We start from the raw sequence: 23,768 nt of genomic DNA, 5'->3' as shown, positions 1-23,768 counted from the left end.
GGGTTTTTTAAGTTATATAATCTTATACAGTGCTGTCACTGGTTAAGGTCCACTGTGTGGCTCCAAAACACATTTTTATTTTTACTGGAAAAGTATTATTGTAGACTTGACCAGAATGAGGACTAATCTCAGAATCTCTTAGTAGTTCTTCTAAATGAGCTTGTGCTTGCAATGATGTGAGTGCTTTTCATGGCCCATGGTGGATTTATACAAGTGACTTGATAAAAGAAATAAGAAAGTTGGGGTATCCAAAGCACAGAAACCATGTCCATCTTGTCTGTAAGAAGCATTCATTTATATTTCCTTTTTTATTGCCACCATTGTTTTTATTATATATTTAATCATAAGAAAAAGTACCAAAAGATAATACTTTCGATTCCCAGAGGTGTGAGATAAAAGATATGCTAAATATTGATGCCTTTATCAGCAGCACACAGAAGACAAGTATGCTTGAAGGCTATGAATAAACCCAGACGTGTAGAATACATTATCCTGCTCAGTTCACTGAAAAAAAAGAATTTCAAATGTAACAGGCTATCTTTAAGAGTTGAAGTTGCTATAGTGAAGTTAATTGTCACTTAAACCAGAGCATCTATATTTCTCATCGTCTACAATGGAAAGAATATCTGAAAATACTATATAACTTACCTACATGTTATATATGTTTTATATCTTCTCTCACTAGAAAATAAACCCCATATATTTACTATTGTTTCCCCCATCACCTAGAACATTGCTTCACACATGGTAAGTGCTCATTATATATTTGTTGAATGAATTAACATAACATTACATATATTGATTTTTCTTTCTATGCCCTTATTCCATTTTCCCCAAATAAGGACCTAATCAGTTAGACCTTTTGACCTCAGTGCCTGCAGTGATTTAGTGATTTAAGCAAAATATATGCTTATCCCTTCAAAGTCCTTATGGTGATTGATTGCTAATGTCAAAAAAAAAAAAGCAGTAGAGTGGAATCTTAAGGACAGCACTGCCTTAGGAGTCAAGAAAACTGTGGGGATTTTTTTTTTCCATTTCCTTTTACTCTAATTTAGGCGTAATTTATGTACAATAGAATTGCACAGGCCTTAGATGTACAATCTGATAAATCTGGCAATTGTTTACAACCATGTAACCAACAATTAAAATGTAGTGCTCTTCCATTATCACTTAAAGTTTCCTCATGCTCCTTACTGGTCAGTGTGTCCCCTGCCCCATGCCTCTCTCCTTGGTTGCAGATAGCTGTCATTTTAATGTGACCTCACGTGGCCTTTTCTTCATGTATATGTTCCTGGTATTTCTCCCTCTTCCTGTAAGGACACCAGTTCACCAGTCATGTTTGGTTAGGGCCCACCCATAAGACTTCATTTACCTAATTACCTCTTTAAAGTCCCTACATACAAATATAACCATATTCTAAGGAGGACTGGATGTTAGGACTTAACATGAACTGGTATCAGGAGGCGGCAGGATCATAATTCAGTTCAAAACAACTATTTTCTTTCCAATATTTATGCCTTTTATTTCTCTTTCTCATCTAATTAGATTGCCCGGAGTTTCATTACAATGTAGGGTAAAATGGTAAAAGTAGACTTCTGTGCCTTGCTCTTGATCTCATAGGGAGGGCAATCTTTCACCAGTTAAGTATGATTTTTGCTATAGGTTATTCATAAATGCCTTTTATCAGGTTGAGAAAGTTCCCTCCTGGTTTGCTGAATCTGTCATAAATGGGTGTTGAACTTCATCAAATCCTTTTTTTCTTTTTTTTTTTTTTGTGCTACTGGAGATGATCTTTTTTTTATTGTTTCCTTTTCCTAATTTAATGATTACACTGACTGGAAGCCACTGAGCTGCTGGGGTGTAATTTCTTTTTTTTTTTCTTTTTTTGTAATGACCTTGTCAATGTTTTCCTATCAGAATTATGCTAGTGTTAGAAATGAGTCAAGAGCACGTCAGTGAAAATAGTGGAGTTGTAACTCCAGTTGCTCATTCCTCCCCAGAAACAATGAAGAATTTGCCAGAACCTCTGAGAATCAGTTCATCAGAAGATTTTATGGAAACCAAACACACGTTAAACCAGGAGAAAGGCCACTGAAAGATGATAGTAGAGCTTTGTGGGGTTTTAACTTAGCTTTGCCCTGGCCTCTGCCCTGTATGGCAGCAGTCTTGAAGATGGTGGCCTAAGGTCCAGGTGAGAGTACCTAGTCTCAGAGTAAGCAGAGCTAACCCTGTTCTCAAGAAATTAGGGATCTGTTTTGACTACTGTGGATTGCCCACAGGGCTTCTTTTGTTTTACCTAACTCAGCACTTTCTCAGGGTAGAGAAGCATCTACCTGTAGAATATTCTTTATATAAAGACACAAATGGTGTGACTATAGTTTATGTACAATCAAAGATATGAAAAATTGTGTTCTATATGTGTAATATGAATTATAGTGCATTCTGCTGTCACATGTAATAAATTAGAATAAAAAAATAAATAAATTTTTTTAAAAAAGAAAAAAAGCCAGATGAGCACACTGCTGTCACCTGGCGTAATATAACAATATTGAGGCAAACAGGAAATGCACCAAAACCCCAAAAGCTAGATAGCTTCAATGAAATACACAACATACCCAAACTGACTCCACAGTAAATATAAAATCTGAATAGGCCTATAACAATAGAGAAGAATTAATCAGTAATCAAAAACCCTTCAACAAAAGACAAGCCCAGGACCAGATAGATTCACTAGTGAATTCTGTAAAAAAGAATTAACACAAAATTTTCCCAGACTCTTGCATAAAACAGAAGAAAGAATAAATCTTAATTTATTTAAGAGGCACTGATACCAAGGCCAAGCAAATATTCAACAAGGTAACTATAGACCAGTATCACTTATAAATATGGGTGAAAATATCCTCAAGAAAATAGAAGCAAGCTTAATGCAGCAGCCAGTTAAAAGGCTTATGCATCATGACCACGAGAGATTTAGCTAAAGAATTCAAAGGTGGTTCAACATTCAAAAGCAGTGTAATTGATTACTGGAGAAAAGGGAAAACCACACAATCACCTCAATTGACATAGAAAAAGCATTTAACAAAATATAACATTCTTGTTATATAAATATAACAAGGAGCCTATATGTAAAACTTATAGCTAGATCATACTCAGTTGTGAAAGACTGAAATTCCCCCGCTAAGTTTAGGAATAGGACAAGTGTTCTCACTTTTGCCTCTTCTATTCAACATGTACTGGAAGTTCTAGCCAAAGCAAAAGACAAGAAAAAGAAATAAAACACATCCAAACTGGAAAGAAAGAAGTTAAACTATCTTAGTAGATCACATGATTATATGTAAGAATATAGAAAATCCTAGCAAATGCACAAAAAAACTGAGAGCACTAATAAATGAATTCATCAAGTTTTCTGGATAGAATTCAACACACATGCGCACACAAACACACAAAAAAAAACATTGTATTTCCATATATTAATAACGAACAATCTGAAAGTAAACTGAAGGAAACAATTTTTTATAATAGCATCAAAACAGTAAAATATCTAGAAAATAAATTTAAGCAGGGATGCAAGATTCACACACTGTAAAGTACAGACATTGCTGAAAGAAATTAAAGTCCTAATTAAAAGGAAAGAAATTCTGTATTCTTGAATTTGAAGGCTCCCTGTTGTTAAGATGGCAATACTCCACAAAGCAACCTACAGATTCAATTCCTATCAAAACACTAGCAATATTTTTTGTAGAAAAGGGAAACCTGATCCTAAAATCCATACAAAACTGCAAGGGTCTCTAAATAACCAACACAATCTTGAAAGAGAAAGTTACAGGACTTACACTTTCTGACTTCAAAACTTATTATAAAGCTACTAACATCAAAATAAGGTGGTACTAGCATAAAGAGAGATTTATAGATCAATAGAATAGAATTGAGCAGAAATACCAGCAATGGCTGGCTGCTATTCAGTGTATAAATTCATGTAACTCATTTGGAAAACAAATTTGGCACTGCTTATTAAAGATAAAGGATAAATATCTTACATCCAGTAATTTTATTCCCAGGTTTTTATAATAGAATCTTATACACAAAATGATTTGCTTACAGATGTATTCATAGCAGCTATATTCACTTAAAGCAATCTAAGCTATGGTAACAAAAACTCAGTTCTTAAAGAACAAAAATTTCCTTCTCTTCTAACAGTTCCAGCTTGGGGATAGACTGATAGCACCTCAAAGAATGATGGCTCAGCCACTTCTGGTGCCTTCCAAGATCACCTTGGGCATTGCTGTAACACAGCGGTTAGCCAACTGGACCATGAGCCAAATCTGGCCTGCTAACTATTGTAAAGTTTTATTGGAACACAGCTGTGCCCATTTGTTTATGTATTGTCTGTAGCTGCTTTTGTGCTACAATAGCAGAGTTCAATAGTTGTGACAATGGCCATATGGCCTACAAATTTTAATGTATTTACTATCTGACCCTTTATGGGGAAAATATTTGTTGACCCTGCTATATAGTAGATGAGTAAGGAGGGAGAACAGTATGAAAGTGTACACTTGGAAGGTTTGTATAGGACAGCCCCAAAGTGGCACATATAACATCCACGGGTTTTCTACCTGACCACACACAATGACAAAGAGGACTGGGAAATATAATCTAGCTGTGTACCCAGGATGAAGGAAAAAGTGTATATTTGTGGATAACTGGTAGCTTCTGTCACAGCAACATTCTTCATAATCGTCACAAACCAGAATTACTTAAAACATCCATCAATAGCAGCATAGATGTTTAAAAAGACAGCAGTACATACAATGGAGTAGTATATAGCAAAGAAAACAAGCTCCAGCTACATAAACCATCAACATAAGTAAACATTTCAGACAATATTAAGCAAAAGAACTCTCAAAATAATGTTTAAAATATTTCTGTTTATATTTATAAAGTCCAAAAGTAGCAAAACTAATCCATGGTTTTTGCCAAATCAATAGTATTAAAACTATAAAAGGATAAATGGAATAATTATGAGAACAGTGGCTGACTCCTGGAGACAAGAGGAGGTGTTCCTGATCTGGGGAGGGTTTACTCTGGCATTTTCTTTATAATTTATGCTTTAAACTAAACTGAATATGTAATGTGGCTTAGCTGTTTTTAGGATGCAGAATAAAACAAAGAAACCAGAAACAAGAGATTTCTAAGCATTGATCATCAAAAAAATTTTTGTCTTATCATGTGATGTTGATTGGTGGAGGAGCAAACAGACTCAGCTACATAAAAATAGGACATGAACCATTGTGTCCAAGTGCATCTGTGTATGCAAAAAAAATTGTGCATATTTATTTACATGAATACTAATGTAGTCTCATGTATTTGTTATATATGTATTTATACATGATTTGATTAGCCTAATGGATAATATTCTTCCTATACTTTTGTTTTTAAAAAGTTTATATCGTTCTTGTATGTATGCACATGTGTGAATATATAGTTCCATGAATATGCACACTATGTAATTTGTGATATATTTATTTAAAAATAGAGCTTAGAAATTTAAGAATAATAAATAGTTATACTTGACCTATAACTAGCAGTAAACATCCTCAACCTTTTGGAAGTTCCATATGCTTTCAGAATTTGATGAAAGCTATGGTCCCTTTCCACAGAAAAAAATGAACGAACACATATATACAGATTGGTGTACCTACAGTTATGAGGTATTCACACATTCCTGAAATATATCCATATATTGTAAAAGTCCCTAGCCTCTCATTCAAATTTTCTTCTTAGATTGTCCCCATCAAATGTCAGTTGTCTCAACCAATTTTTGAAATATCAATGAAATATCAGAACAGAAAAAGGTAAGACTAATGTTCACATCTTCTGTGGTAGTGATTGGAAGATATTTAGATTCTATCACTAACAGACATTTCTTCTTTCCTCTTATCACAAATCCTTCAGTTGTTTTCACTATTATTTGCCTGTCTTAATTTCTCCTGTATCACCCAGGATTCTGCCCAGATGGTGGGAGTCGTGAACTTCTTTATCTGCCTCGTACTGTCTGTTGTACTCTGTTCTAAAATCTTCTGCAAGACTATTCTATCCAGAGACCAGTTTGGATGTTTTTCTTGTTGTTACTATTTTGTTTTATTTTTGAGGCCATCTAACCAAATAGTTAGAAATCTGTGATAGAGAGCCAAACAGACCTGATTGCATTTAAAATTCAGCTTTATCTTTACTAGCTGTGTGTGTTGGACATGCTGTTTGACCTTTGCAGTTTCTATTTTCTTGTCTGTAAGATGAGGACAATAATATAATTTAAAGACTGTTACAAGGATTAATGATAATACATTTAAAATCATTAGCAAGATATAAGGACATAGTGATGTTTAATAAATACTTCCTGAATTGATTAAATATTTATGTTTGAGGTTTTTAATTTATTACTTTTGCTAATATAAGTCTCTCTGCTGCAACTTCCATGCTCCTTATTCCTTCCCATTAAGATTCTACCTTCTGCATCAAAACTTCCCTAATCCTATAGATTTGATCTCTTCCACTTCTTAATTGCTGAAACGTTTCATATAATTTTTATAGCAGCATAGTGTAATGGTGAGAACTCTCCAACCAGATTGCCTGGTTATGGATTCCAACTCCATCACTTAATAGCTTTGTGACCTTGGGCAAGTCATGTAAATCCTCTTTTATTTTTCCTTTTCTGTAAGTTCGATATGAAAATATTATATAAAATAGCAGAATTCTTACACAGATGCAAATGATTTATAGAAAATATAAAACCTATAGAGAGAGCTGGAGGAGGTAAGAATAGACCCAGGCAGAGAGTAAGTATCAACAGCAAATGGGTATATGGAGAATTTTTGAAGGAGAAAATATTCCAAAACTACTGTAAAATTAAGTATCTTGAAAAGAAATTTTTAAAACTGACTTATGGCTCTGCTTTTACAGATATATAAATTTACTACTATTTATCAAACTATTCAATTAAAATTGGTAAAGTTTATGGTATTCAAATTATACCCCAATGAATCTGTTGAAAAGATGGATGGACAGACGGATGGATGGATGGAAGGGGAGAGAGAGAGAGAGAGAGAGAGAGAGAGAAAATAGTATATGTCTGGCTCATCCTCCACGTACTCTGTTTTAGCTATTCTTACTACCCTATACTATCTTAGGTTATCTATGTTTATCTCATTTCCTTAGTCTCACACCTTCTTTCCCCTCCACATAAACAAAGCCTGAGCGTAATCCTGGCACTGGTCCTTGCCTATCATAGGTACTCAGTAGATATTTACTGACTGAATGCACTCTATGGACTAGTGTACATTATGTCTAATATGAATAGGTGCTGGATTGGGTGAAGGATCCTGAGGTTTGTGTATGCAAAGAGGACTGAATTATACATTTAGAGAGATGGTCTTTTACATCCCCATAATAGAGAATATTTGGTTGTTAAGTGTATGACTTTTGAATACCAAGGATAATAATCATCATTTTAATGATAATCTCTACTAATGTAAGACTCTGTCCTGCTCCAGGCCTGATTTTCTCTGGTCACACCTAAACTATTGCCTTTCTTATAGTTAGTATACTCTGCTTTTGGCATTTAAGGTCTTGAATTCCCAACACTCCCAAACCATCTTCGTTACTCACTCTTTCCTCAAAGAATGAGGGGATCTTCCCAAATAACTTATTTGTTTTAAATTTGTTCTTTTACATGACAGTAGAGCACATTTTAGCATACACAGAGTATAACTATTTCTAATTAGAATCCTCTTCTGGTGGTTGTACATGATGTGGAGTTTTCCTGGTCATGTATTCATATATAAGGATAGGAAAATTATTTCAAATTAATTCTACTGTCCTTCTATTTCCCCCCCCCTTCCCTTCATTCCTCTTTGTCTAATCCAATGAACTTCTGTTTTTCACCTCCCCACCCTCCCTTATTGTGGTTTAACATCCGCATATCAGAGAGAATATTCAGCTTTTGGATTTCTGGGTCTGACTTATTTTACTTAGCATGATATTCTCCAATTCTATCCAAATAACTTCTTAATGCATTCTGGGAAAGTTTCCCAGGAACCAGAAGAAAATTGTGAATGGGATTCTTGTAGTCTTCCAAGATAAAGACAGAGATATTTTGTGTTGTTTGGAAAATAATAAATAGAAAATAAAATAAAAACAAAAAAAATCTTTCTGTTAATATCATCTTTTCATTTAGCACTCCAAAAGAGAAAAATAATTATCAACTGAACATTGTTTGTTAGAAAGAAACAGGAACCAAATCAGCCATTATTTTGGGAAGGTAAACTTTTGCTTAGGAATCTGCCTGAGGCCCAGAGTGAATAGTTAATTGAGCATCTCTTTTAATTAGAACATGTTGTAGCCCAATTTGGAGTTCTTTAAAAAGACTTCCAAGATTTATGTTTACCTTGAAAATTTCTGAAGAGGATTATTATAAGTTGGAGCGTTAGGAGGTACAGAGTATTGGAATTTTCTGTTCTGGCAAAGAGAAGAAAGATTCTTTCTTATGATAGTCAAAGAGCACAATGTAAAAACAACCTAGCTTCTTGGACATTTTCACAGTAAACCCAAATCTGTAGGAATATGATAGGCAATCAGGTGTAATAACAAAACCTCTAGATAATCTATTATTACAGAAGTTGTATAGTTTTTAAAAATGCATCAATTAAAAATGTGGAAAGAATAAAACGCAAAAAAATGGCATTGTGGATCTGTGATGTTTACAAAAACAAAATAACTTGAGGTTTTTTATCTGCATTGTTCCATTTTGGGGATTAGGGGGATATCCTGGTCTTTGAAGCTTGTAAATATCTATAATATCCAATCTATTACTCAGAATGGACTTATTTTCATTTCTTTTTATTGAATGTTCAATTATTTCCTTTTTTTGTTCATACAGGGACAATTATAGGAATTAGAAAAGACGCTTCCACATCTCCTATACAAACAGGAAGCCAAAAGGAGCTTGTAGCCACAGCCCCATCATCATACCAACACAACACCTCCCGGTAAGCTTCAGGGATTCTTTGACTTAACATTCTCCATATGAGAGCATCTTCTTAGATTTTTTTTTAAATAGTGATTGGAAAAATCTTGACAGTTCTTAGTGGCTCTTACTCAATAGAGAAATTCTTATGTTAAAGAATATGGAATTGGCCATGTTAAGCCACATGAAATTCTTTTCTCTGTACATGCACTTTCTTAATTAATCATGGCAATTAGCAAGAATTTTTAAAGATACCCAAATTAATCCTATCCTTCATCAGAAAATCTGCTTAGCAGTAGATCCTTTCCAGTTTATCATGGGATAGTTATACATTGGAACTATAACTAACTGAATTAATTTTGAAAATTATAGTGGCTTTTGAATTAATTAAAAGTATATCATTGTTACTTGTACTATTAGGAGGGTTATCATTTGATCAGCCATTTCTAGGGTCATGGAAAGAAATACATTATTTTAAATTTATCCTATCTAATAATCCAACTCCCATTTACATTGAAAGCTCACTATATAAACATCAGTACCAGAAGGATTTGGCTTATGTTTCCTTGGGGATCTGATTGGTTTTGAGTTCTTATGTTCTTAACATTTTATTAGATGAATATTAAGTTTAAGACTTAGTTTGTAGTTAATTCACAGTCCATTGGAATTTCAAAGTAAAAATGCTTAAATTATTGGTCTCAAGGCCAATGATTTCAAAAGTGTACTATAAAATTTATTATTTTGGTTTTTGGTTATTTCTGAAGAGAGAGAAGCATTAACTCTTTCTCCTCTAGAGGGTTGTATTCCAGACACATTCAGTGGAAATACCATTCCATAAAAGCCAAACCTAGGCATCCTTAAAAACCAAATGGTTCATATTTTTGTGCCTTTAATTCTGGGGCCAGAAGAGTAAGCATCATAAAGAAATTTTGAGAAATTACTCTAACACACAGGATAATTATAATAGTTGCTATTTTAACTATGTGCCCAGCACTTTGCCAAGACCCTTAATGTATTATCTAATTGAATCTTCACAATCTTCTGAGATGGTACTATTATCATCCCCATTTTAAAAATTAGGAAACTGAGAATAAGAGAGATTGAGTGACTTGTCTAAGTTTACATATCCAATAAAAGGACATGCAGAGCCAGCATTTCAGACTCCAGATTCGTAATCTTAAATATTTTTGTGACAGCTGGCAATGACAATTTCCCATTGTGGTGGCAACCCACAAAGACCCACAAGGAGTTGTGATTCTGGAATGTTGTTGGACTCCCTCTTTGGACCACTTAACACTGTGCTTGGAAGCTTATGCTGGAAGAGTTTCCATCTTGCTCTCCTTTTGAGGGCGTCTTATGGAAGATTTAGAATTAAAGAGGGGTGATGATCTACATTTTGAGTCTCAGTTTTACTACTGTTAGAGATTAAAATGAGATTTTTAACATCATTTTAATATATTTTTGGTGATTGCATTTCAGTTTAAAGAGAAGCATGAAAAGGAGGAATAAAATGTTTCACCATAAGGGTTTTATAAAACATCCTCAGCACATGTTTTCTGAATGGACCATATTAACTTTATAGAGTTTTACAAACCAGGTTAAAATTGCTGTGGAGACTCACATTTATAGACTTTTAAAAAAATGATTATTTATCTCTTAGTCCTTAATGCTACAGATCAGCTAAATATAGATTTTCAGAAGCTGTATAAATAATGAGCATTTTGCTAAATAAAACAATGTGTAGCACACCAAATTTTATCCTTAGACATGCACAATGGCATATTATAGGTCTATTATACAAAGTGCAGAGTTGAAAAAAAGATTCAATAGTATGAAAATCAGTTACCAGGAAGGCCCAGTGGGTGCTTTGCAGACTTCAGAATCAGGAGTATTTGAATCATTCTTATTGCAAAGTATACAAAAGGCCTTTTTTTATAGACTACTTTTCAGTTACGGGCAAACGTTTAATGCAAGAGGAATGCCTGTGATTCTTCCTCCTAACAAACCTTTGAAGGAACTGAGGAGACCCTGAGGAAAAGCCTTCCATCCACCCTAAAATTCCAAGAATGTTTAAGATTTGCACAAGAGGATGCGGTAGTTTAGATGCTGGTGAGAAATAGGTTTTCCTTTGTTCTCTGAAAACACCTGGAAGTGTCCAATATCGTTCCTTGTACAGCTGAAAAAAACAGGCATGGCAGAGTCATCTTTCTCATTCATAGTGTAGGCTGTTAATTGTTCTCTCTGCTGGCTGTCAATATAATGTGAAATTTTCATTCCCCATTCAAGATGGAAAAAGTTATGGCTGAAAATGTTAACATTTGCATTTTTATTTGTTGATTTATTTAAAGGACAGCCTCTCCTACAGCAATCCATCACTTGGTGACACCCCAAATATGAATAATGTATTGTAGACTTGTGGTTACAATGTGTAATAAGTGCTAGAGACAGTAAAGGAATGTTAACTATGTTGCAAATGTAATATTTATCGACTCATAAAGTTTATTGCTTTCGAGGTTCAATAATACTGACCATAGGACATTAATATCACTTATCCTGATTTTAGCTGGGCACCTTTGTATGTAGAAATATTCATCTATCTCATGCTAACAAAATAAATATGTAATTTACAGCACAAGCAAAGAGGGCATTACAGTCTTCCATGCTAAGAGCTGCAATGTTTCTTTCTCTCTGTTTCACATCCAGCTTCAAGCACTAACTGCATACTCCTGAACTAACAAGGATAGTAAGGACCATGATCATCTTGGCACAAGAGGGTGGTGGGACTGAATTAAATGGTGCCATTCACTTCTGCTTGGTTAGGCAACACCACATAGATCACTCTACCTGGAGAGAGGATGGGAAGGGCTTTTCTTCCTGTCATTTCAAATACCTGGTGGGTAGGTGAGCCTCAGCTCTGAAAGAAAATTGAATGAATATATACCTTTGCTGCCATGAGGCTAAGTCAGAGTTTACCAGTTCTACTGGTGAAATCAATTCCAATGTGAAATTAGACCTGAGCAGGTTACCATTAGCTTCTCAAATTAAAGTGTTATGAGCACAGATGTTACTGATAATTAACCCTTTTGTGCCTTCCAGGATTAGGTATGTCCATTGCTAACAATCAAGAATAAAGGAAATATCTAACACCCAAAGCAAAAGAAGTCATGTTAATTAGCAACCATCAACTGTAATTGTCATCCCCATTAAGATGCAGAGTTATGTATTTCTTTGATATAAATAACCTTTCTAATTGTACTTGATGTATGCCAATTTAATCAAAAAGTATACTTGCAACAAGCAGATCTTTGCATTAATGTAGTTTGGATCTTTATGTCTTTTATTTCAAATTGGACTGGGAAATAAGTTTTATTACAGCTGTATATCATTTTTCTGCTGGTTTCTTTCTCTATTCATGTATGTAGATCTGATACACATTATATTAAAATGTAGATAATATCTTCTGGGAGTCACTTTTTAAAATACTGATCAAGTTTCTAGTCTTATGACAACATAATAATGATTGTTCCAAACTGATAAGCGGAAGCAAACACCAGGCCTGTGGTAGCAATATTAAATTCTCAGTCTCTGAACCAGAAGGTGACTAAGGCCTCTTCTCTCTGCTCTTCCATGATTTCAAAAGGGTTACAGCTGGTACTCTTGCAATCCCTTTTTCTGTAAGATGTGAAGGAAAAAAGGCAAATCTCTCCAAATCATGCCCAACTAGTCAATTCTTGAAACTGAAAATGAATTTAGCCTATTTCTTTCTTTTTTAAAAAAAAAAGTTATTTATTTTTTAGTTGTAGATGGACACAATACCTTTATTTTATTTATTTTTTATGTGGTTCTGAGGATCAAACTTGCTAGGCAAACGCTCTACCACTGAGCTACAGCTGCAACCCCATGAATTTAGCCTATTTCTAGGAATTACACTTTGCCTTTTCAAAAAAAATTTTTTAAAGAAAGATTAGGGTTTTTCTTTAACACAACACAGAAGTATCAACAGTTGTTTTTTGGTTTTTTTGGCTTTTTTTTTTTTGAGTTATTGACAGGAGAGCATTTGGTAAAGCCTGTTTTTTCTTGAGGGGGTTTAGAAAATATTTGAATATATACTTTAGAAGACTTGATAGCTTATTTGGAGGCTTTAAAAATAGTTTAACTTGTTCTTTTTTAAAGATCTTGGTCCTTTGTTTTCAAACCATATGCTTAATGTATTTTGAAAATTTTGCTGTAAGGTTGCACATTATTAAGTCTAATGGCCTGTGTGTGGCCATGCTTATAGGCAACTGTGCACATGCTGCCTCATGCTGGCTTGTGAGATCCTCATGCTCCACTAACATCCAAGCACCAGGTCCAAAAACCTGGTGCCCTACTCGCCCAAGCCCAGGCTGGAAGAATTCTTCTCTGTCTCGAAAACAGTCATTACTTATTTTTACCTTAAGTAACTTGAAATGAAAATCCATTTGCTTTCACTACCACTTATGATAGCACAGCCTTCAAAATACTAAAACAACATGTGACATTTGGATCCTTGGCTGTGATATGAAGAAAAACATTTCTGCATGTTACTCTTTTACTTTCTGGATGATACTCCAAGGTGAAAAACCATGAGCAGTTCAGGGACCATTTAGTTTCCCATATCACATGGCCAGTGACCATTCAGATTGAAGAGAAAGGAAAATCATATAAATATGTTCTTCTTGATTATAAGAGTAATCTTGTTTATCTCAGCAACAAAATTCTGGATTGGAAGCTGCCAGAAGATTCAAACCTACACAAGTGACATATTTTTATTTTATGAAATAATATAAATTATAAAATAGAATAGAAATATAATACCCAAAATTATAATTACTATTCACAGTTCTCAGCATAGTACTTCAGATTTTAAAAATGCTTTTATCATACAGTATTTCATTTAATTTGTACCAAAACCCTGTGTGGTAAGTAGTATCCCATTTAAAAGAGAGAATGAGAACTGAGAGAGAATGAGCAATTGGCAAAGGTCGTTATAAAGGAGCAGAAAAGACTTGAAAATGGCTGCTTCTTTCTTTATTTTTTATTTTATTTATTTATTTATTTGTGTGTGTGTGTGTGTGTGTGTGAGAGAGAGAGAGAGAGAGAGAGAGAGAGAGAGAGAGAGAGAGAGAGAGATTTTTGATATTGAACTCAAGAGCACTCTTATCACTGAGCTATACCCCCAGTCCTTTTTTATTTTTGTTTTGAGACAGGGTCTTGCTAAGTTGTTGAGGCTTGTCTTGAATTTGCCATCTTCTTGCCTCAGCATCCCATTTCTGGGATTATAGGTTTGTACCACCATTCCTAGAAAAACTAGTTTTATAATCCCAAATTTCAGTATTTTTTCATTTTCTATTCTTCCTAAAACTGAGATTTGGTTCTGTAGTAGGAACACTAAAATAATCAAATTCTGGTAGGGTATGAATCACACAAACTTGCTTTAAGCAGTGGAATTTGTTTCTGTAACTGCATAGGAAGAAACTACAGGCAAGTGAAGCTTCTGTGGTTCATTTATACACAACAGCCCAATTGCAACATTTTCTTGCATTTGTGCCCAGTATCACAAAACCTTTTTTAAAGTCAAAGTCAAACTTTCTTTTTACCTCTAATGTACACAAATGGTGTCACGTACTCAAGCAGATTCTCTCACATGCCTAGCAGAGGAAATAATCATGTGTTATTCTTTGAGTGGCAGAGAAGAATAAGCAAAATTAAAACCCCAAACCTCTGCAGGGGTTTGTGGTAAGTTTGAATAACAGACCTCACTCCTCTGTTTAGTTAAAGCATGTGAATGATGACTACTTCTGAGGATACTCAGCTGTTACTCACTGAATGCATACTGTATGCCAAGTATTGTGTTGGACATGTGGAGGTACATTTATTTATGTGTTCATACAAATTAAATATTATTATAAAGATTTTACAGGGCTAGAGTTGTGGCTCAACAGTAGAATGCTTGCCTAGCACACGTGCAAGGCGCTAGGTTGGATCCTCAGCACCACATAAAAATAAATAAATAAAATAAAGGTATTGTGTCCAACTACAGCTAGAAAAATATTTTTTAAAAAAATTTTACAATGACTATTAAAAATTAGTTTCAAATATTAGATAGAATTTCTTCTCAAACTTTTCAAAATGAATTTCCTAAAATGTGCACTACCAGGTCCTAAAACTATCATTATAGCTTTTTCTGCCTTACACACTATACACAAAGTAGCATTAACTATAACTTTTCCATTTTTAGTATATTGTAAATAATAAAATAATACAAGACCTAATGACATTATGTTCATAAATTGATGACAATGAAAAGGACTAACGTATAAACTTCAGAAAAGAAGGTGTTAAATATGTAAAAGAAAATACAGTTATAAATAAATCTGTCTTCCATGTTTAACCAGAAGGGTGAAAAGCCCAGCTATTCAGAAGAATTTTCATTTAGTAAAGCTGATAGCTTGGAATTCCTTGACAGCAACTCCATTACCACCAAGAACAGTTGATTGCATGAAAATTCTCATGTTTGATGAAAAGATATTGCTTTTAGTTAAGCCATGATGTGCTGATATTATAATTCTTATTCTTAAAAACCCATTAATATAATCATCTATACTTCTTGAACACCCTTGCTTTATAGAATTAGGAAGTAGAAACAAATAGGCTAAGTAGCAATAATAAAGATGTAACATAATTCCAAGAAATGAATTCAGCTTGAGAAATCCTGTCAAGACATTCTTCTCATAGGTAGTCACTTACATAGAATTCTAGACCTTGGCTTCAGGAAATCTTTCTACAAGCCTAAGTGCCTGGTGAGATTTTCATAAGGAGCTATTTTATTCTTCAGGATTTTCTATATTTTACAAATGTTTCACAACAATGATATATTGCTAACAGAATTTTTTAAAAAACAATATTTTAAGTTAAAACAAAGGGAACATATTTGTAGTGCTTTTTTTCAAATTTTGAAAAAAAATTCAAAATTTTAATATTTGTTCCTAGTAGTTGCAACCCCCCCCCTTTTTTTTAATCTCTTTTATAGTTGTAGTTGGACAGCATGCCTTTATTTAATTTTTTTAATGTGCTGAGGATCAAACCCAGTGCCTCACACATGCTAGGCAAGTGCTCTGCCACTGAGCTACAGTCCCAGCCCAATAGTGCATTTCTTTGTCAGCTCAGCAAAGATGAGGATTATGGTTCCTTGGTGTGTCTACTTAACTCTGAAAACTCTTTGATTAGTGACACCTGTTCAGTATTGCTAGTCCCTGCTATCATTTCACAGTTTTTAGCTCCATGAAATGCTATTTTAGAGTTGTTCATTTGCTCCAAGGTCATAAAATCCCCTTAACTTCATGAAAATTTTGGTGGGTACTTCTTACTATTCTTACTTTAATACTTTTTATAAAGATTATTTTATATGTTACCTAATGTAATCATCACAATCATGAAAACATAAAGCTCTAAGAGGCAATTATAGAACAATTAAGAGTCTAGGTATAATAATTATAACACCTAGGTTAATAGGCTTGGATTTAAATGTTAGCTATGTGATTTGAGCAAATCTTTTATTTAATCTATAAAATGGGAATAATAACATTTTCCTCATAGGCATATCATAAGGATTAACCAAGATAGTGAATGTAAAGTACTCAGCACTATCCTAGTATTTGACTAAGTGCCTCTTAAATAGTAACTATCATGCAACTTACCAAGATCACACAAGCAATAAAAAACAATTTGGGACTTGCTCTTGTGATTCAAGGTTCAAACCTAATAAAAGTTTAGGCATATGATTAGGTTTAATCCTGAGGTAGACAACTGGTTTGTATTTTTGTATTTATATTTGTATTACAAATTGCCTGTGACTGTATCATGCTAAGCCCAATCCCTTATGTGCAAAGGTTTTAACTTGGTTAGCCATACTGGACACTTCAACATTAGCTTGCTTTATAGGAAACAAAGTCTTGTCTAGACACCTAGAATAGTGCTCCTGAATGATACTGACCTCTCCAACAAATGACTTGGATGGCAGATTCTCTGCAAAGATTTCATAAATGAACCTGCATTCAAGGGATTTTCTTCACACAATTCACTAAATTTTTCCAGGGTCTTAAGATGACCCCTTCATTTGTTTTTCTTCTAAATAGGGAAGGAGGGTAGGGGAGTAAAATCCTTGGCTAGATGATAGCTAAGATTTAATGTTATATTCCTAGGACATGTGTTTCTGAGTTCACTTAAGACCTTCCTAAAGTTATTAATAATGGATTTTGTCCTCAATATTAGCCCTTTATAAAGATTCTGAAAGGGTTTAATTGCCTTCAAGTGGTAGTTATAAAACCTGTTTGCACACTGAGATTCCATAGGAATTCTTGTAAAAAATACCTATTTGTAGGCCTCACCCTAGATTAATTGAATCAGGATTGCTAGGAATGGTCAGCAGTGATGTGCATTTTTTAAAAAAACTTTTTATAGAGTCTTAGATGGACAACTTATTTATTTTTATGTGGTTCTGAGGATTCAACCCAATGCCTCACACATGTTAGGCAAGTGCTCTGCGCTGAGCTACAACCCCAGCCCAGTGATATGCATTTTTGATTTTCAAAATTGACTGTGATACACTTGGTCTTAAGACATATTTGGAAGTCCCTACTTCAAAATTGCACATCTTCTCACTGCCTAATCCCAGCATATCAACATTCTACCTTTCTTCTTTCTGCCCCATCCCTAATCCCAGGCCTAGTCCTCTGCATTAGCATTTTTCTTTAGCTATTGTCATCCTCTCTCTAAGGATTTATCAGGATACATTAATAAGCCTATAGTGAAAAAAACATGAAAAGCCCTTGAAGAATCCTACCTATTAATCTAAATTATTGAAATTAGAGATAAATCACCAAGGCTAATTTTTTTTAATCACAATTTTCTATGGAAAGTTTATGTGGAAGTTGGCTGAGTAGAGGTACTCTGTGCATGACTCAGCAAAGAAGAATCAGGGAAACAAAGAAAAAACTGTATTTTCCAAAGAATGAGACAGGAAGAATTCTGGAATTAGCAAATTGACGGGAATCCTAAACAGCATGAAGAGTTGGAAAGGCAACATGGAGAAGAGACAGAGCAATTCACAATTTCAACACCAGCTCGCCAGTAGTGCTCCTTGCAAAAGTAAGCAAGAAAGTGCCAACAACCTCAGTCATACCAGCAGACCAACAGACCTAAATGCAGAATTTCACAAGTCTTAGAAGCTTTAAATCCAGTTCAGGGAACTGGCTGGTCTAAAAGTGACTCCTCTGTTTCAATGAAGTTATTCACTTTGGACCTCCCCCAAACACCCAAAACTCAGACCATTGTTAACAGCCACTGCTAGACACTACCTTGACCTAGGTGCTGGCAGTCAAACCCTGTGCCCTGACAGAATTCATACCCCACTTAGCAGAAGACACCACCCTCATTATCCTGCAGCTTCAAGAACAGTAGCTGCCACAGCCACAAGCCTGAATACCATCCATGTTTGTCCCATGGAAGTTAGGAAAGATCTTCTTCCCACCCCAAAAGTTTGGGACTGTAGCCACTGCTACAGAGTCCTGGCTTCAACCATACCTGTGCATCAAGAGCTTTGGATCCTGGCTTATCCCTGCAACTCCAGGAAAGCAGCCGCCAATGGCTCTATCCTGTTCCAGCACCTACACTTGACTGGAAGGACCTACAAAAATTCTTCCCAACTCATGACCTTGGGATTACAGCTTCTGGTGCAAAATGCCTCAACATTGTTCAGCTTGTCCCTGGAGACCAGGGGATGGGCCCATGTGTGTTCTTCAGCTTTAGGATTGTAACTACCAACACTGCAAGCCTCGTCCCCACTAGAGCTTTTTCAGTATGACCAAGGGCTTATTTCCACCAATGCCCTACAAAACCAGGGCCACCCATACCAAAGCTACAAATTCCAACAGTACCTGTATTCAACCTGCAGGATCCTTTGGAGTTCTCCCCTACACTCTACATTTCATGGGGCATAGATACCAGCACCACAAGCCCAAATGTTACCTCCACATGCCCCATAAGACCTAGGGAACATCTTCATAGCCTACAGACTTCAGAGCATAGCTACTGGTGACAAAAAGATCATATACCATATCGGGTGGGATTCTTTCTGAGAATATAAGCATGGTTCAACATGTACAAATCAATAAATCTTCAAATCAGAATGAAGGGCAAAAAACATATGATCACTCAGTAAATGCAGCAAAAGCGTTTGATAAGATTCAGCATCTTAGGCTTGGGAGATAGCTCAGTTGGTAGAGTGATTGCCTTGCATGCACAAGGCCCTGGGGTTCAATCCCCAGCACCACACATACACACACAAAAAGATTCAGCATCCCTTTATGATAAAAATGCTTAACAAATTAGTTGTAGATATAACATACCTTAGAATACTGAAGTCTATATGAAATTAACCCACATCCTGTATCATGCTGAATAGGTGAAAGCTGAAATTCTTTCCTCTAAGATCAGTAATAATACAAGGATGTCCTTTTACCATTCTAATTTAATATAGTACTGAAAAGTCTTAGCAGGAACAATTAGGAAAGAGAAGGAAAAGAGACATCTAAATTGTGAAGAAATAAGTTAAATTATCCCTGTTTGCAAATGCATAATTCTATACATAGAAAAAACTAAATACTCCATCAAAAAATTATTAGTGAATTATTAGTGAATTCAGTAATATTGCAGGATACAAAGTCAAGGTTAAAAAAAGAACATCATATTTATATACCATATACCAATAATGAACTTATTGAAAAAGAGAGAAGACAACAATCCTATTCACAAGAGCTACAAAAAAAATCAAATATTTAGGAATAAACTTTACACAGAAGTGAAACATCACTACAATGAAACATATAAAAAACTGATGAAATTATAGAAGAACCAAGAAATGAAGAGATATCATGGTTTAAAAGAATCAATATTAAAATGATCATGCTACCAAAAGTGACCTACAGTTTCAATGCATTTTCCATTGAAATACCTAAAATTTTCTTCACAGAAATCAAAACAATCCCGAAATTCATATGGAACAACAGAAGACCCAGAGTAACCAACGTGATCCTAAGGGGAAAAAACAAAACTAAAGTGTAGGAAGCATCACAATATCTGACTTCAAAACATGTCACAAAGCTATTGTAACTAAAAGTCTGGTATTGGCACAGAAGCAAACACATATAAACCTATGAAACAGAACAGATAATCCCCAAAATTAATCCACATTCATGGATCAGCTGACTGATTTTTAACAAAGGTGCCAAGAACATACAGTGAAAAAAGGACAGTCTCTTCAGTAAAAAGTGCTGGCAAAAAATGGATATGCATATGCAAAAGAATAAAACTAGATCCCTTCCTCTCATCACACATAATCAATTCAAAAAAGATCAAATACCTAGAGGTTAAACGTGAAACTATGAAATTACTGCCAGAAAACCTAGGGGAAATGCTTCCATACATTGGTTTAGGTAATGATTTTCAAAATAGAACCTCAAGGGTACAAGCACCAGTAAAAATAGACATATGAGATTAAATCAAACTAAGAATCTTCTGCACAGCAAAGGATCAAATCAACAGAATGAAGAGACAACCTATAGAATGGGAGAAAATATTTTCAAACTAATCATCTGACTAGGGATTGATATCCATAATATAAAATGAACTCAAAAGGTTGAAAAATCCAATTTTAAAAAATGGACTAAAGAACTAAACAAAAGAAGACATCTCAAATGGTTGACATTTCAAATGGTTGACATCTCAAACTAAAGAACTATCTCCAAAGAAGACAAGTATATGTAAAAATTTTCAATTTCATGAATCATCAGAGAAATGTAAATCTCAATCCAGTTAGAATGGCTATCATAAAAAGGCAAAAAAAAATAGCATACTGAAAAGGATGTAAAGAAAAGAGGACTTTAAATACCTTTGGTGGGAATGTAAATTAGCATAGCCATTATGAAAAAGTAAAAATAGAATTTTACCATATGATGCAGAAATTCCATTACTTGGTATATATCCAAAGGAAATGAAATCATTACATCCAAAAAATACTTTCACTTCCATGTTTATTGCAGCACTCTTCATAAAATATGGAATCAGCCCAAATGCCTTCGGTGGATGAATGGATAAAGCAAATGTATGTATGGAACACTATTCAGCCATAAAAAAAGAATGAAATCCCATTATTTTCAGCAATGTGAATGGAACTGGAGTTCATTGTGTTAAATGAAATGAGCCATACACATAAAGACAAATACCACATGTTTTCACTCATTCGTGGAAACTAATAAGTTTAGTCTTATAGAAGAACAGAAAGAATAGCGGTCACAAGGTACTAAAAGGAGCAGGAGAAAAAAGGAATGGAAAGAAGTTCAATAAGGATCACCAAAACAGAGTACAGGAATTACTTCCAGTTCTTCATTAGCACAATAGGGTAACTAGTGGTTAAAACAATCTATGAAATATTTTAAAATGACTAAAAAAGATTATGGAATTTCCAACACATAAAAATGACTAATGATTAAAGAGATGGAAATGCTGTTTTGATTCTTGTACATTGTATACATGTATTGAATTACCATATAAATGTAGAAATATTATGTTTTAGTTTTTTAGAAAGACTTATGTGAACTCATCATCTATAAGAAAACTCTCACCAAGCAACAAGAGAAAGACTCGTAAGGAAATCATCCCTTATGTTTTCTACCTTTCTTTCTCTCCTCTGCTTTATCTTTCCTAAAAGAATTTTTCACCTTCTAATATATTATTAGTGTATTGTATTTATTTTCTGTTTCTCCCTGTCTCCTGCCTCACATAGAATATAAACTTTATGAGCCCAAGAATTTTTTTTGTCAAATCAATTGTTATATCTCCATGATAATGCCAAAGTCTGATGTTCAATAAATATTTGTTGGATGGATGAATGAATGATCACAAATTGAATGTTTTCCTTTTAAATTACCAGTTCTTATAAGGCAGGTATTTCCCTTTATGTCTTTGCCAGGTCTACAAAACATATAGTTTCTACCAGTTTTTCTTCACTTCCTGAACTTCCTTAACATTTTTATCTAGCAGAAGGTTTTCCCATCTTGTAACTATTGGAAAACATTTTGCTTTCAGGGGATTTCCAGACGGCATGACAGCAGATTGTCAATTGTGAGCAGTGTCAACATGGTTTCTGCACTGGGATTTGATTGCTTAGACAATGTCAGTATCACTGAGGATATCAGATATGCTTTGCTTAGCCATTCTATTATCTTTTGTCATAGAGCTTCTAAACCTCTGCTTTGGCCTGCAGCTTGTTTACTGCTTTGGTTTTCTCATTAATCCTCCAATGTAGACAAGCATGGCTTAGAGAAAAGGGTATTAGAATTACAGTCCAAAGATGTGGATTCATCTATTCATCTACCACAAAACTAACAGCACAACCTTGAAAAAGTACCTTGACTGCATTGAACCTAAGTTTTCCAGGCTTCTATTTGTCTCCTGATTTCAAAATTTCTCTCCTGATTTCAGACAAACTTGAACACTAGGAAGTAAAATGATGAAGAAATCAATTTTTCAAAAAATAATGACATAGTTGATTTCATAATAACATGATTTAAAATTCTTATCAGAAATGTTTGGGTTTATGCTGGTCAGTAGTTTAAAATGGTAAGTCTATAAACAAACTTAGCACCATGTCATTTATAGTATGGCACAGAGTAGTTTCAGGGAAAGCACTGGCCTTCCCAGGTGATAAGGGACCCTTTGGGATTTATGAACATGTATTTACTGAAGGTTTACTTTTAAAATTTTGTAATGAAATCCTACCTAAAAAACATAAGATCTTATTGGAAGGAGGACTCCAAGAGAAAGACATAGGAAGGAAAAATAATATCTTGAAGTCCAAATTAAGGTCATCAGTCACATTAAATAAAGGTAATCACATACAATGGACCATGTATAACTGGGGGTTCTTCATCCATGCATTAACCAGCTTTGGATCAAAATCATGAGGAAAATAAATTTGGGTCTGTACTGAACATGCACACACTTTTTCTCTTGTCATTTTTCACTAAACAGTACAGTAAAATGACTATAACATTTACATTGTATTAGGTGTTATAAGTAATCTGGATAAAACTTAAAATATATGGGAGGATGTACTAAAATTATGTGAAAATACAATACCATTTTACATATGGGACTTATACCTCAATGGATTTTGATAACTAACAAGTGACCAAGAACCAATCTCCCACAGATAATTAGGGACAACTGTGTTAGTTAGTCTGCATGCTTGCCCTCTAGAAAGAATGATCAGAATTGTGTGTAATAGTATCAAGAATGCCATTTTGCAAATCAAAAACTATGACAGCAAAGATATTTCGAATTGGAAAAGTAGAATAATGTGGATAATAGTGATTGGTTAATGTGTATTCAGGTCAACTGAACATTTTTATACAGTGTATTTAAGTGTATATACCATTTTTTAAAAATTTAACATTTTTCATGTTAATGAGTTAAGCCATTTTTTATTTAGCTTATTTTTATTTCTTGTGGATAAATTCATTTTAACATTTTGTGTTATCTATAAGTTTTTATGAACTTAAAAATAAAAATGATACATATGAAAGTTCTTCATCTACAGTTAAGTGAAATGAGTTAATATTGTTATTTTCATTAGCCTTAAGTCTTCCAAATCTATCTCCTCACCAAAATG

The 23,768-nt window shown here is 34.3% G+C and overlaps 1 protein-coding gene across 12 annotated transcripts in view; it reads left to right on the top strand.

Moving 5' to 3' along the window:
• The window catches only part of Kiaa1328 (KIAA1328 ortholog), a 254,580-nt gene that overhangs the window by 205,847 nt on the left and 24,965 nt on the right, over nucleotides 1-23,768 (top strand). For 9 of the 12 annotated variants that reach the window (XM_021726530.3, XM_021726528.3, XM_005325562.5 and 6 more), the window contains one exon: nucleotides 8,933-9,041. In XM_021726530.3, coding sequence (XP_021582205.2) covers nucleotides 8,933-9,041 — 109 coding nt within the window. Of the gene's footprint in view, nucleotides 1-8,932; nucleotides 9,042-10,957; nucleotides 11,604-11,722; nucleotides 12,056-12,115; nucleotides 21,988-23,768 lie in introns of those variants that run through there. The other 3 variants (XM_040273708.2, XM_078030104.1, XM_021726529.3) reach the window with 3 other exon arrangements.

This window comes from Ictidomys tridecemlineatus, chromosome 13 (assembly GCF_052094955.1).
Source record: "Ictidomys tridecemlineatus isolate mIctTri1 chromosome 13, mIctTri1.hap1, whole genome shotgun sequence".
In the NCBI taxonomy this organism is placed as follows: Eukaryota; Metazoa; Chordata; class Mammalia; order Rodentia; family Sciuridae; genus Ictidomys; species Ictidomys tridecemlineatus.
The sequence above is the reverse complement of the archived record's forward strand: the minus strand, read 5'-3'. Positions and strand labels throughout refer to the sequence as shown.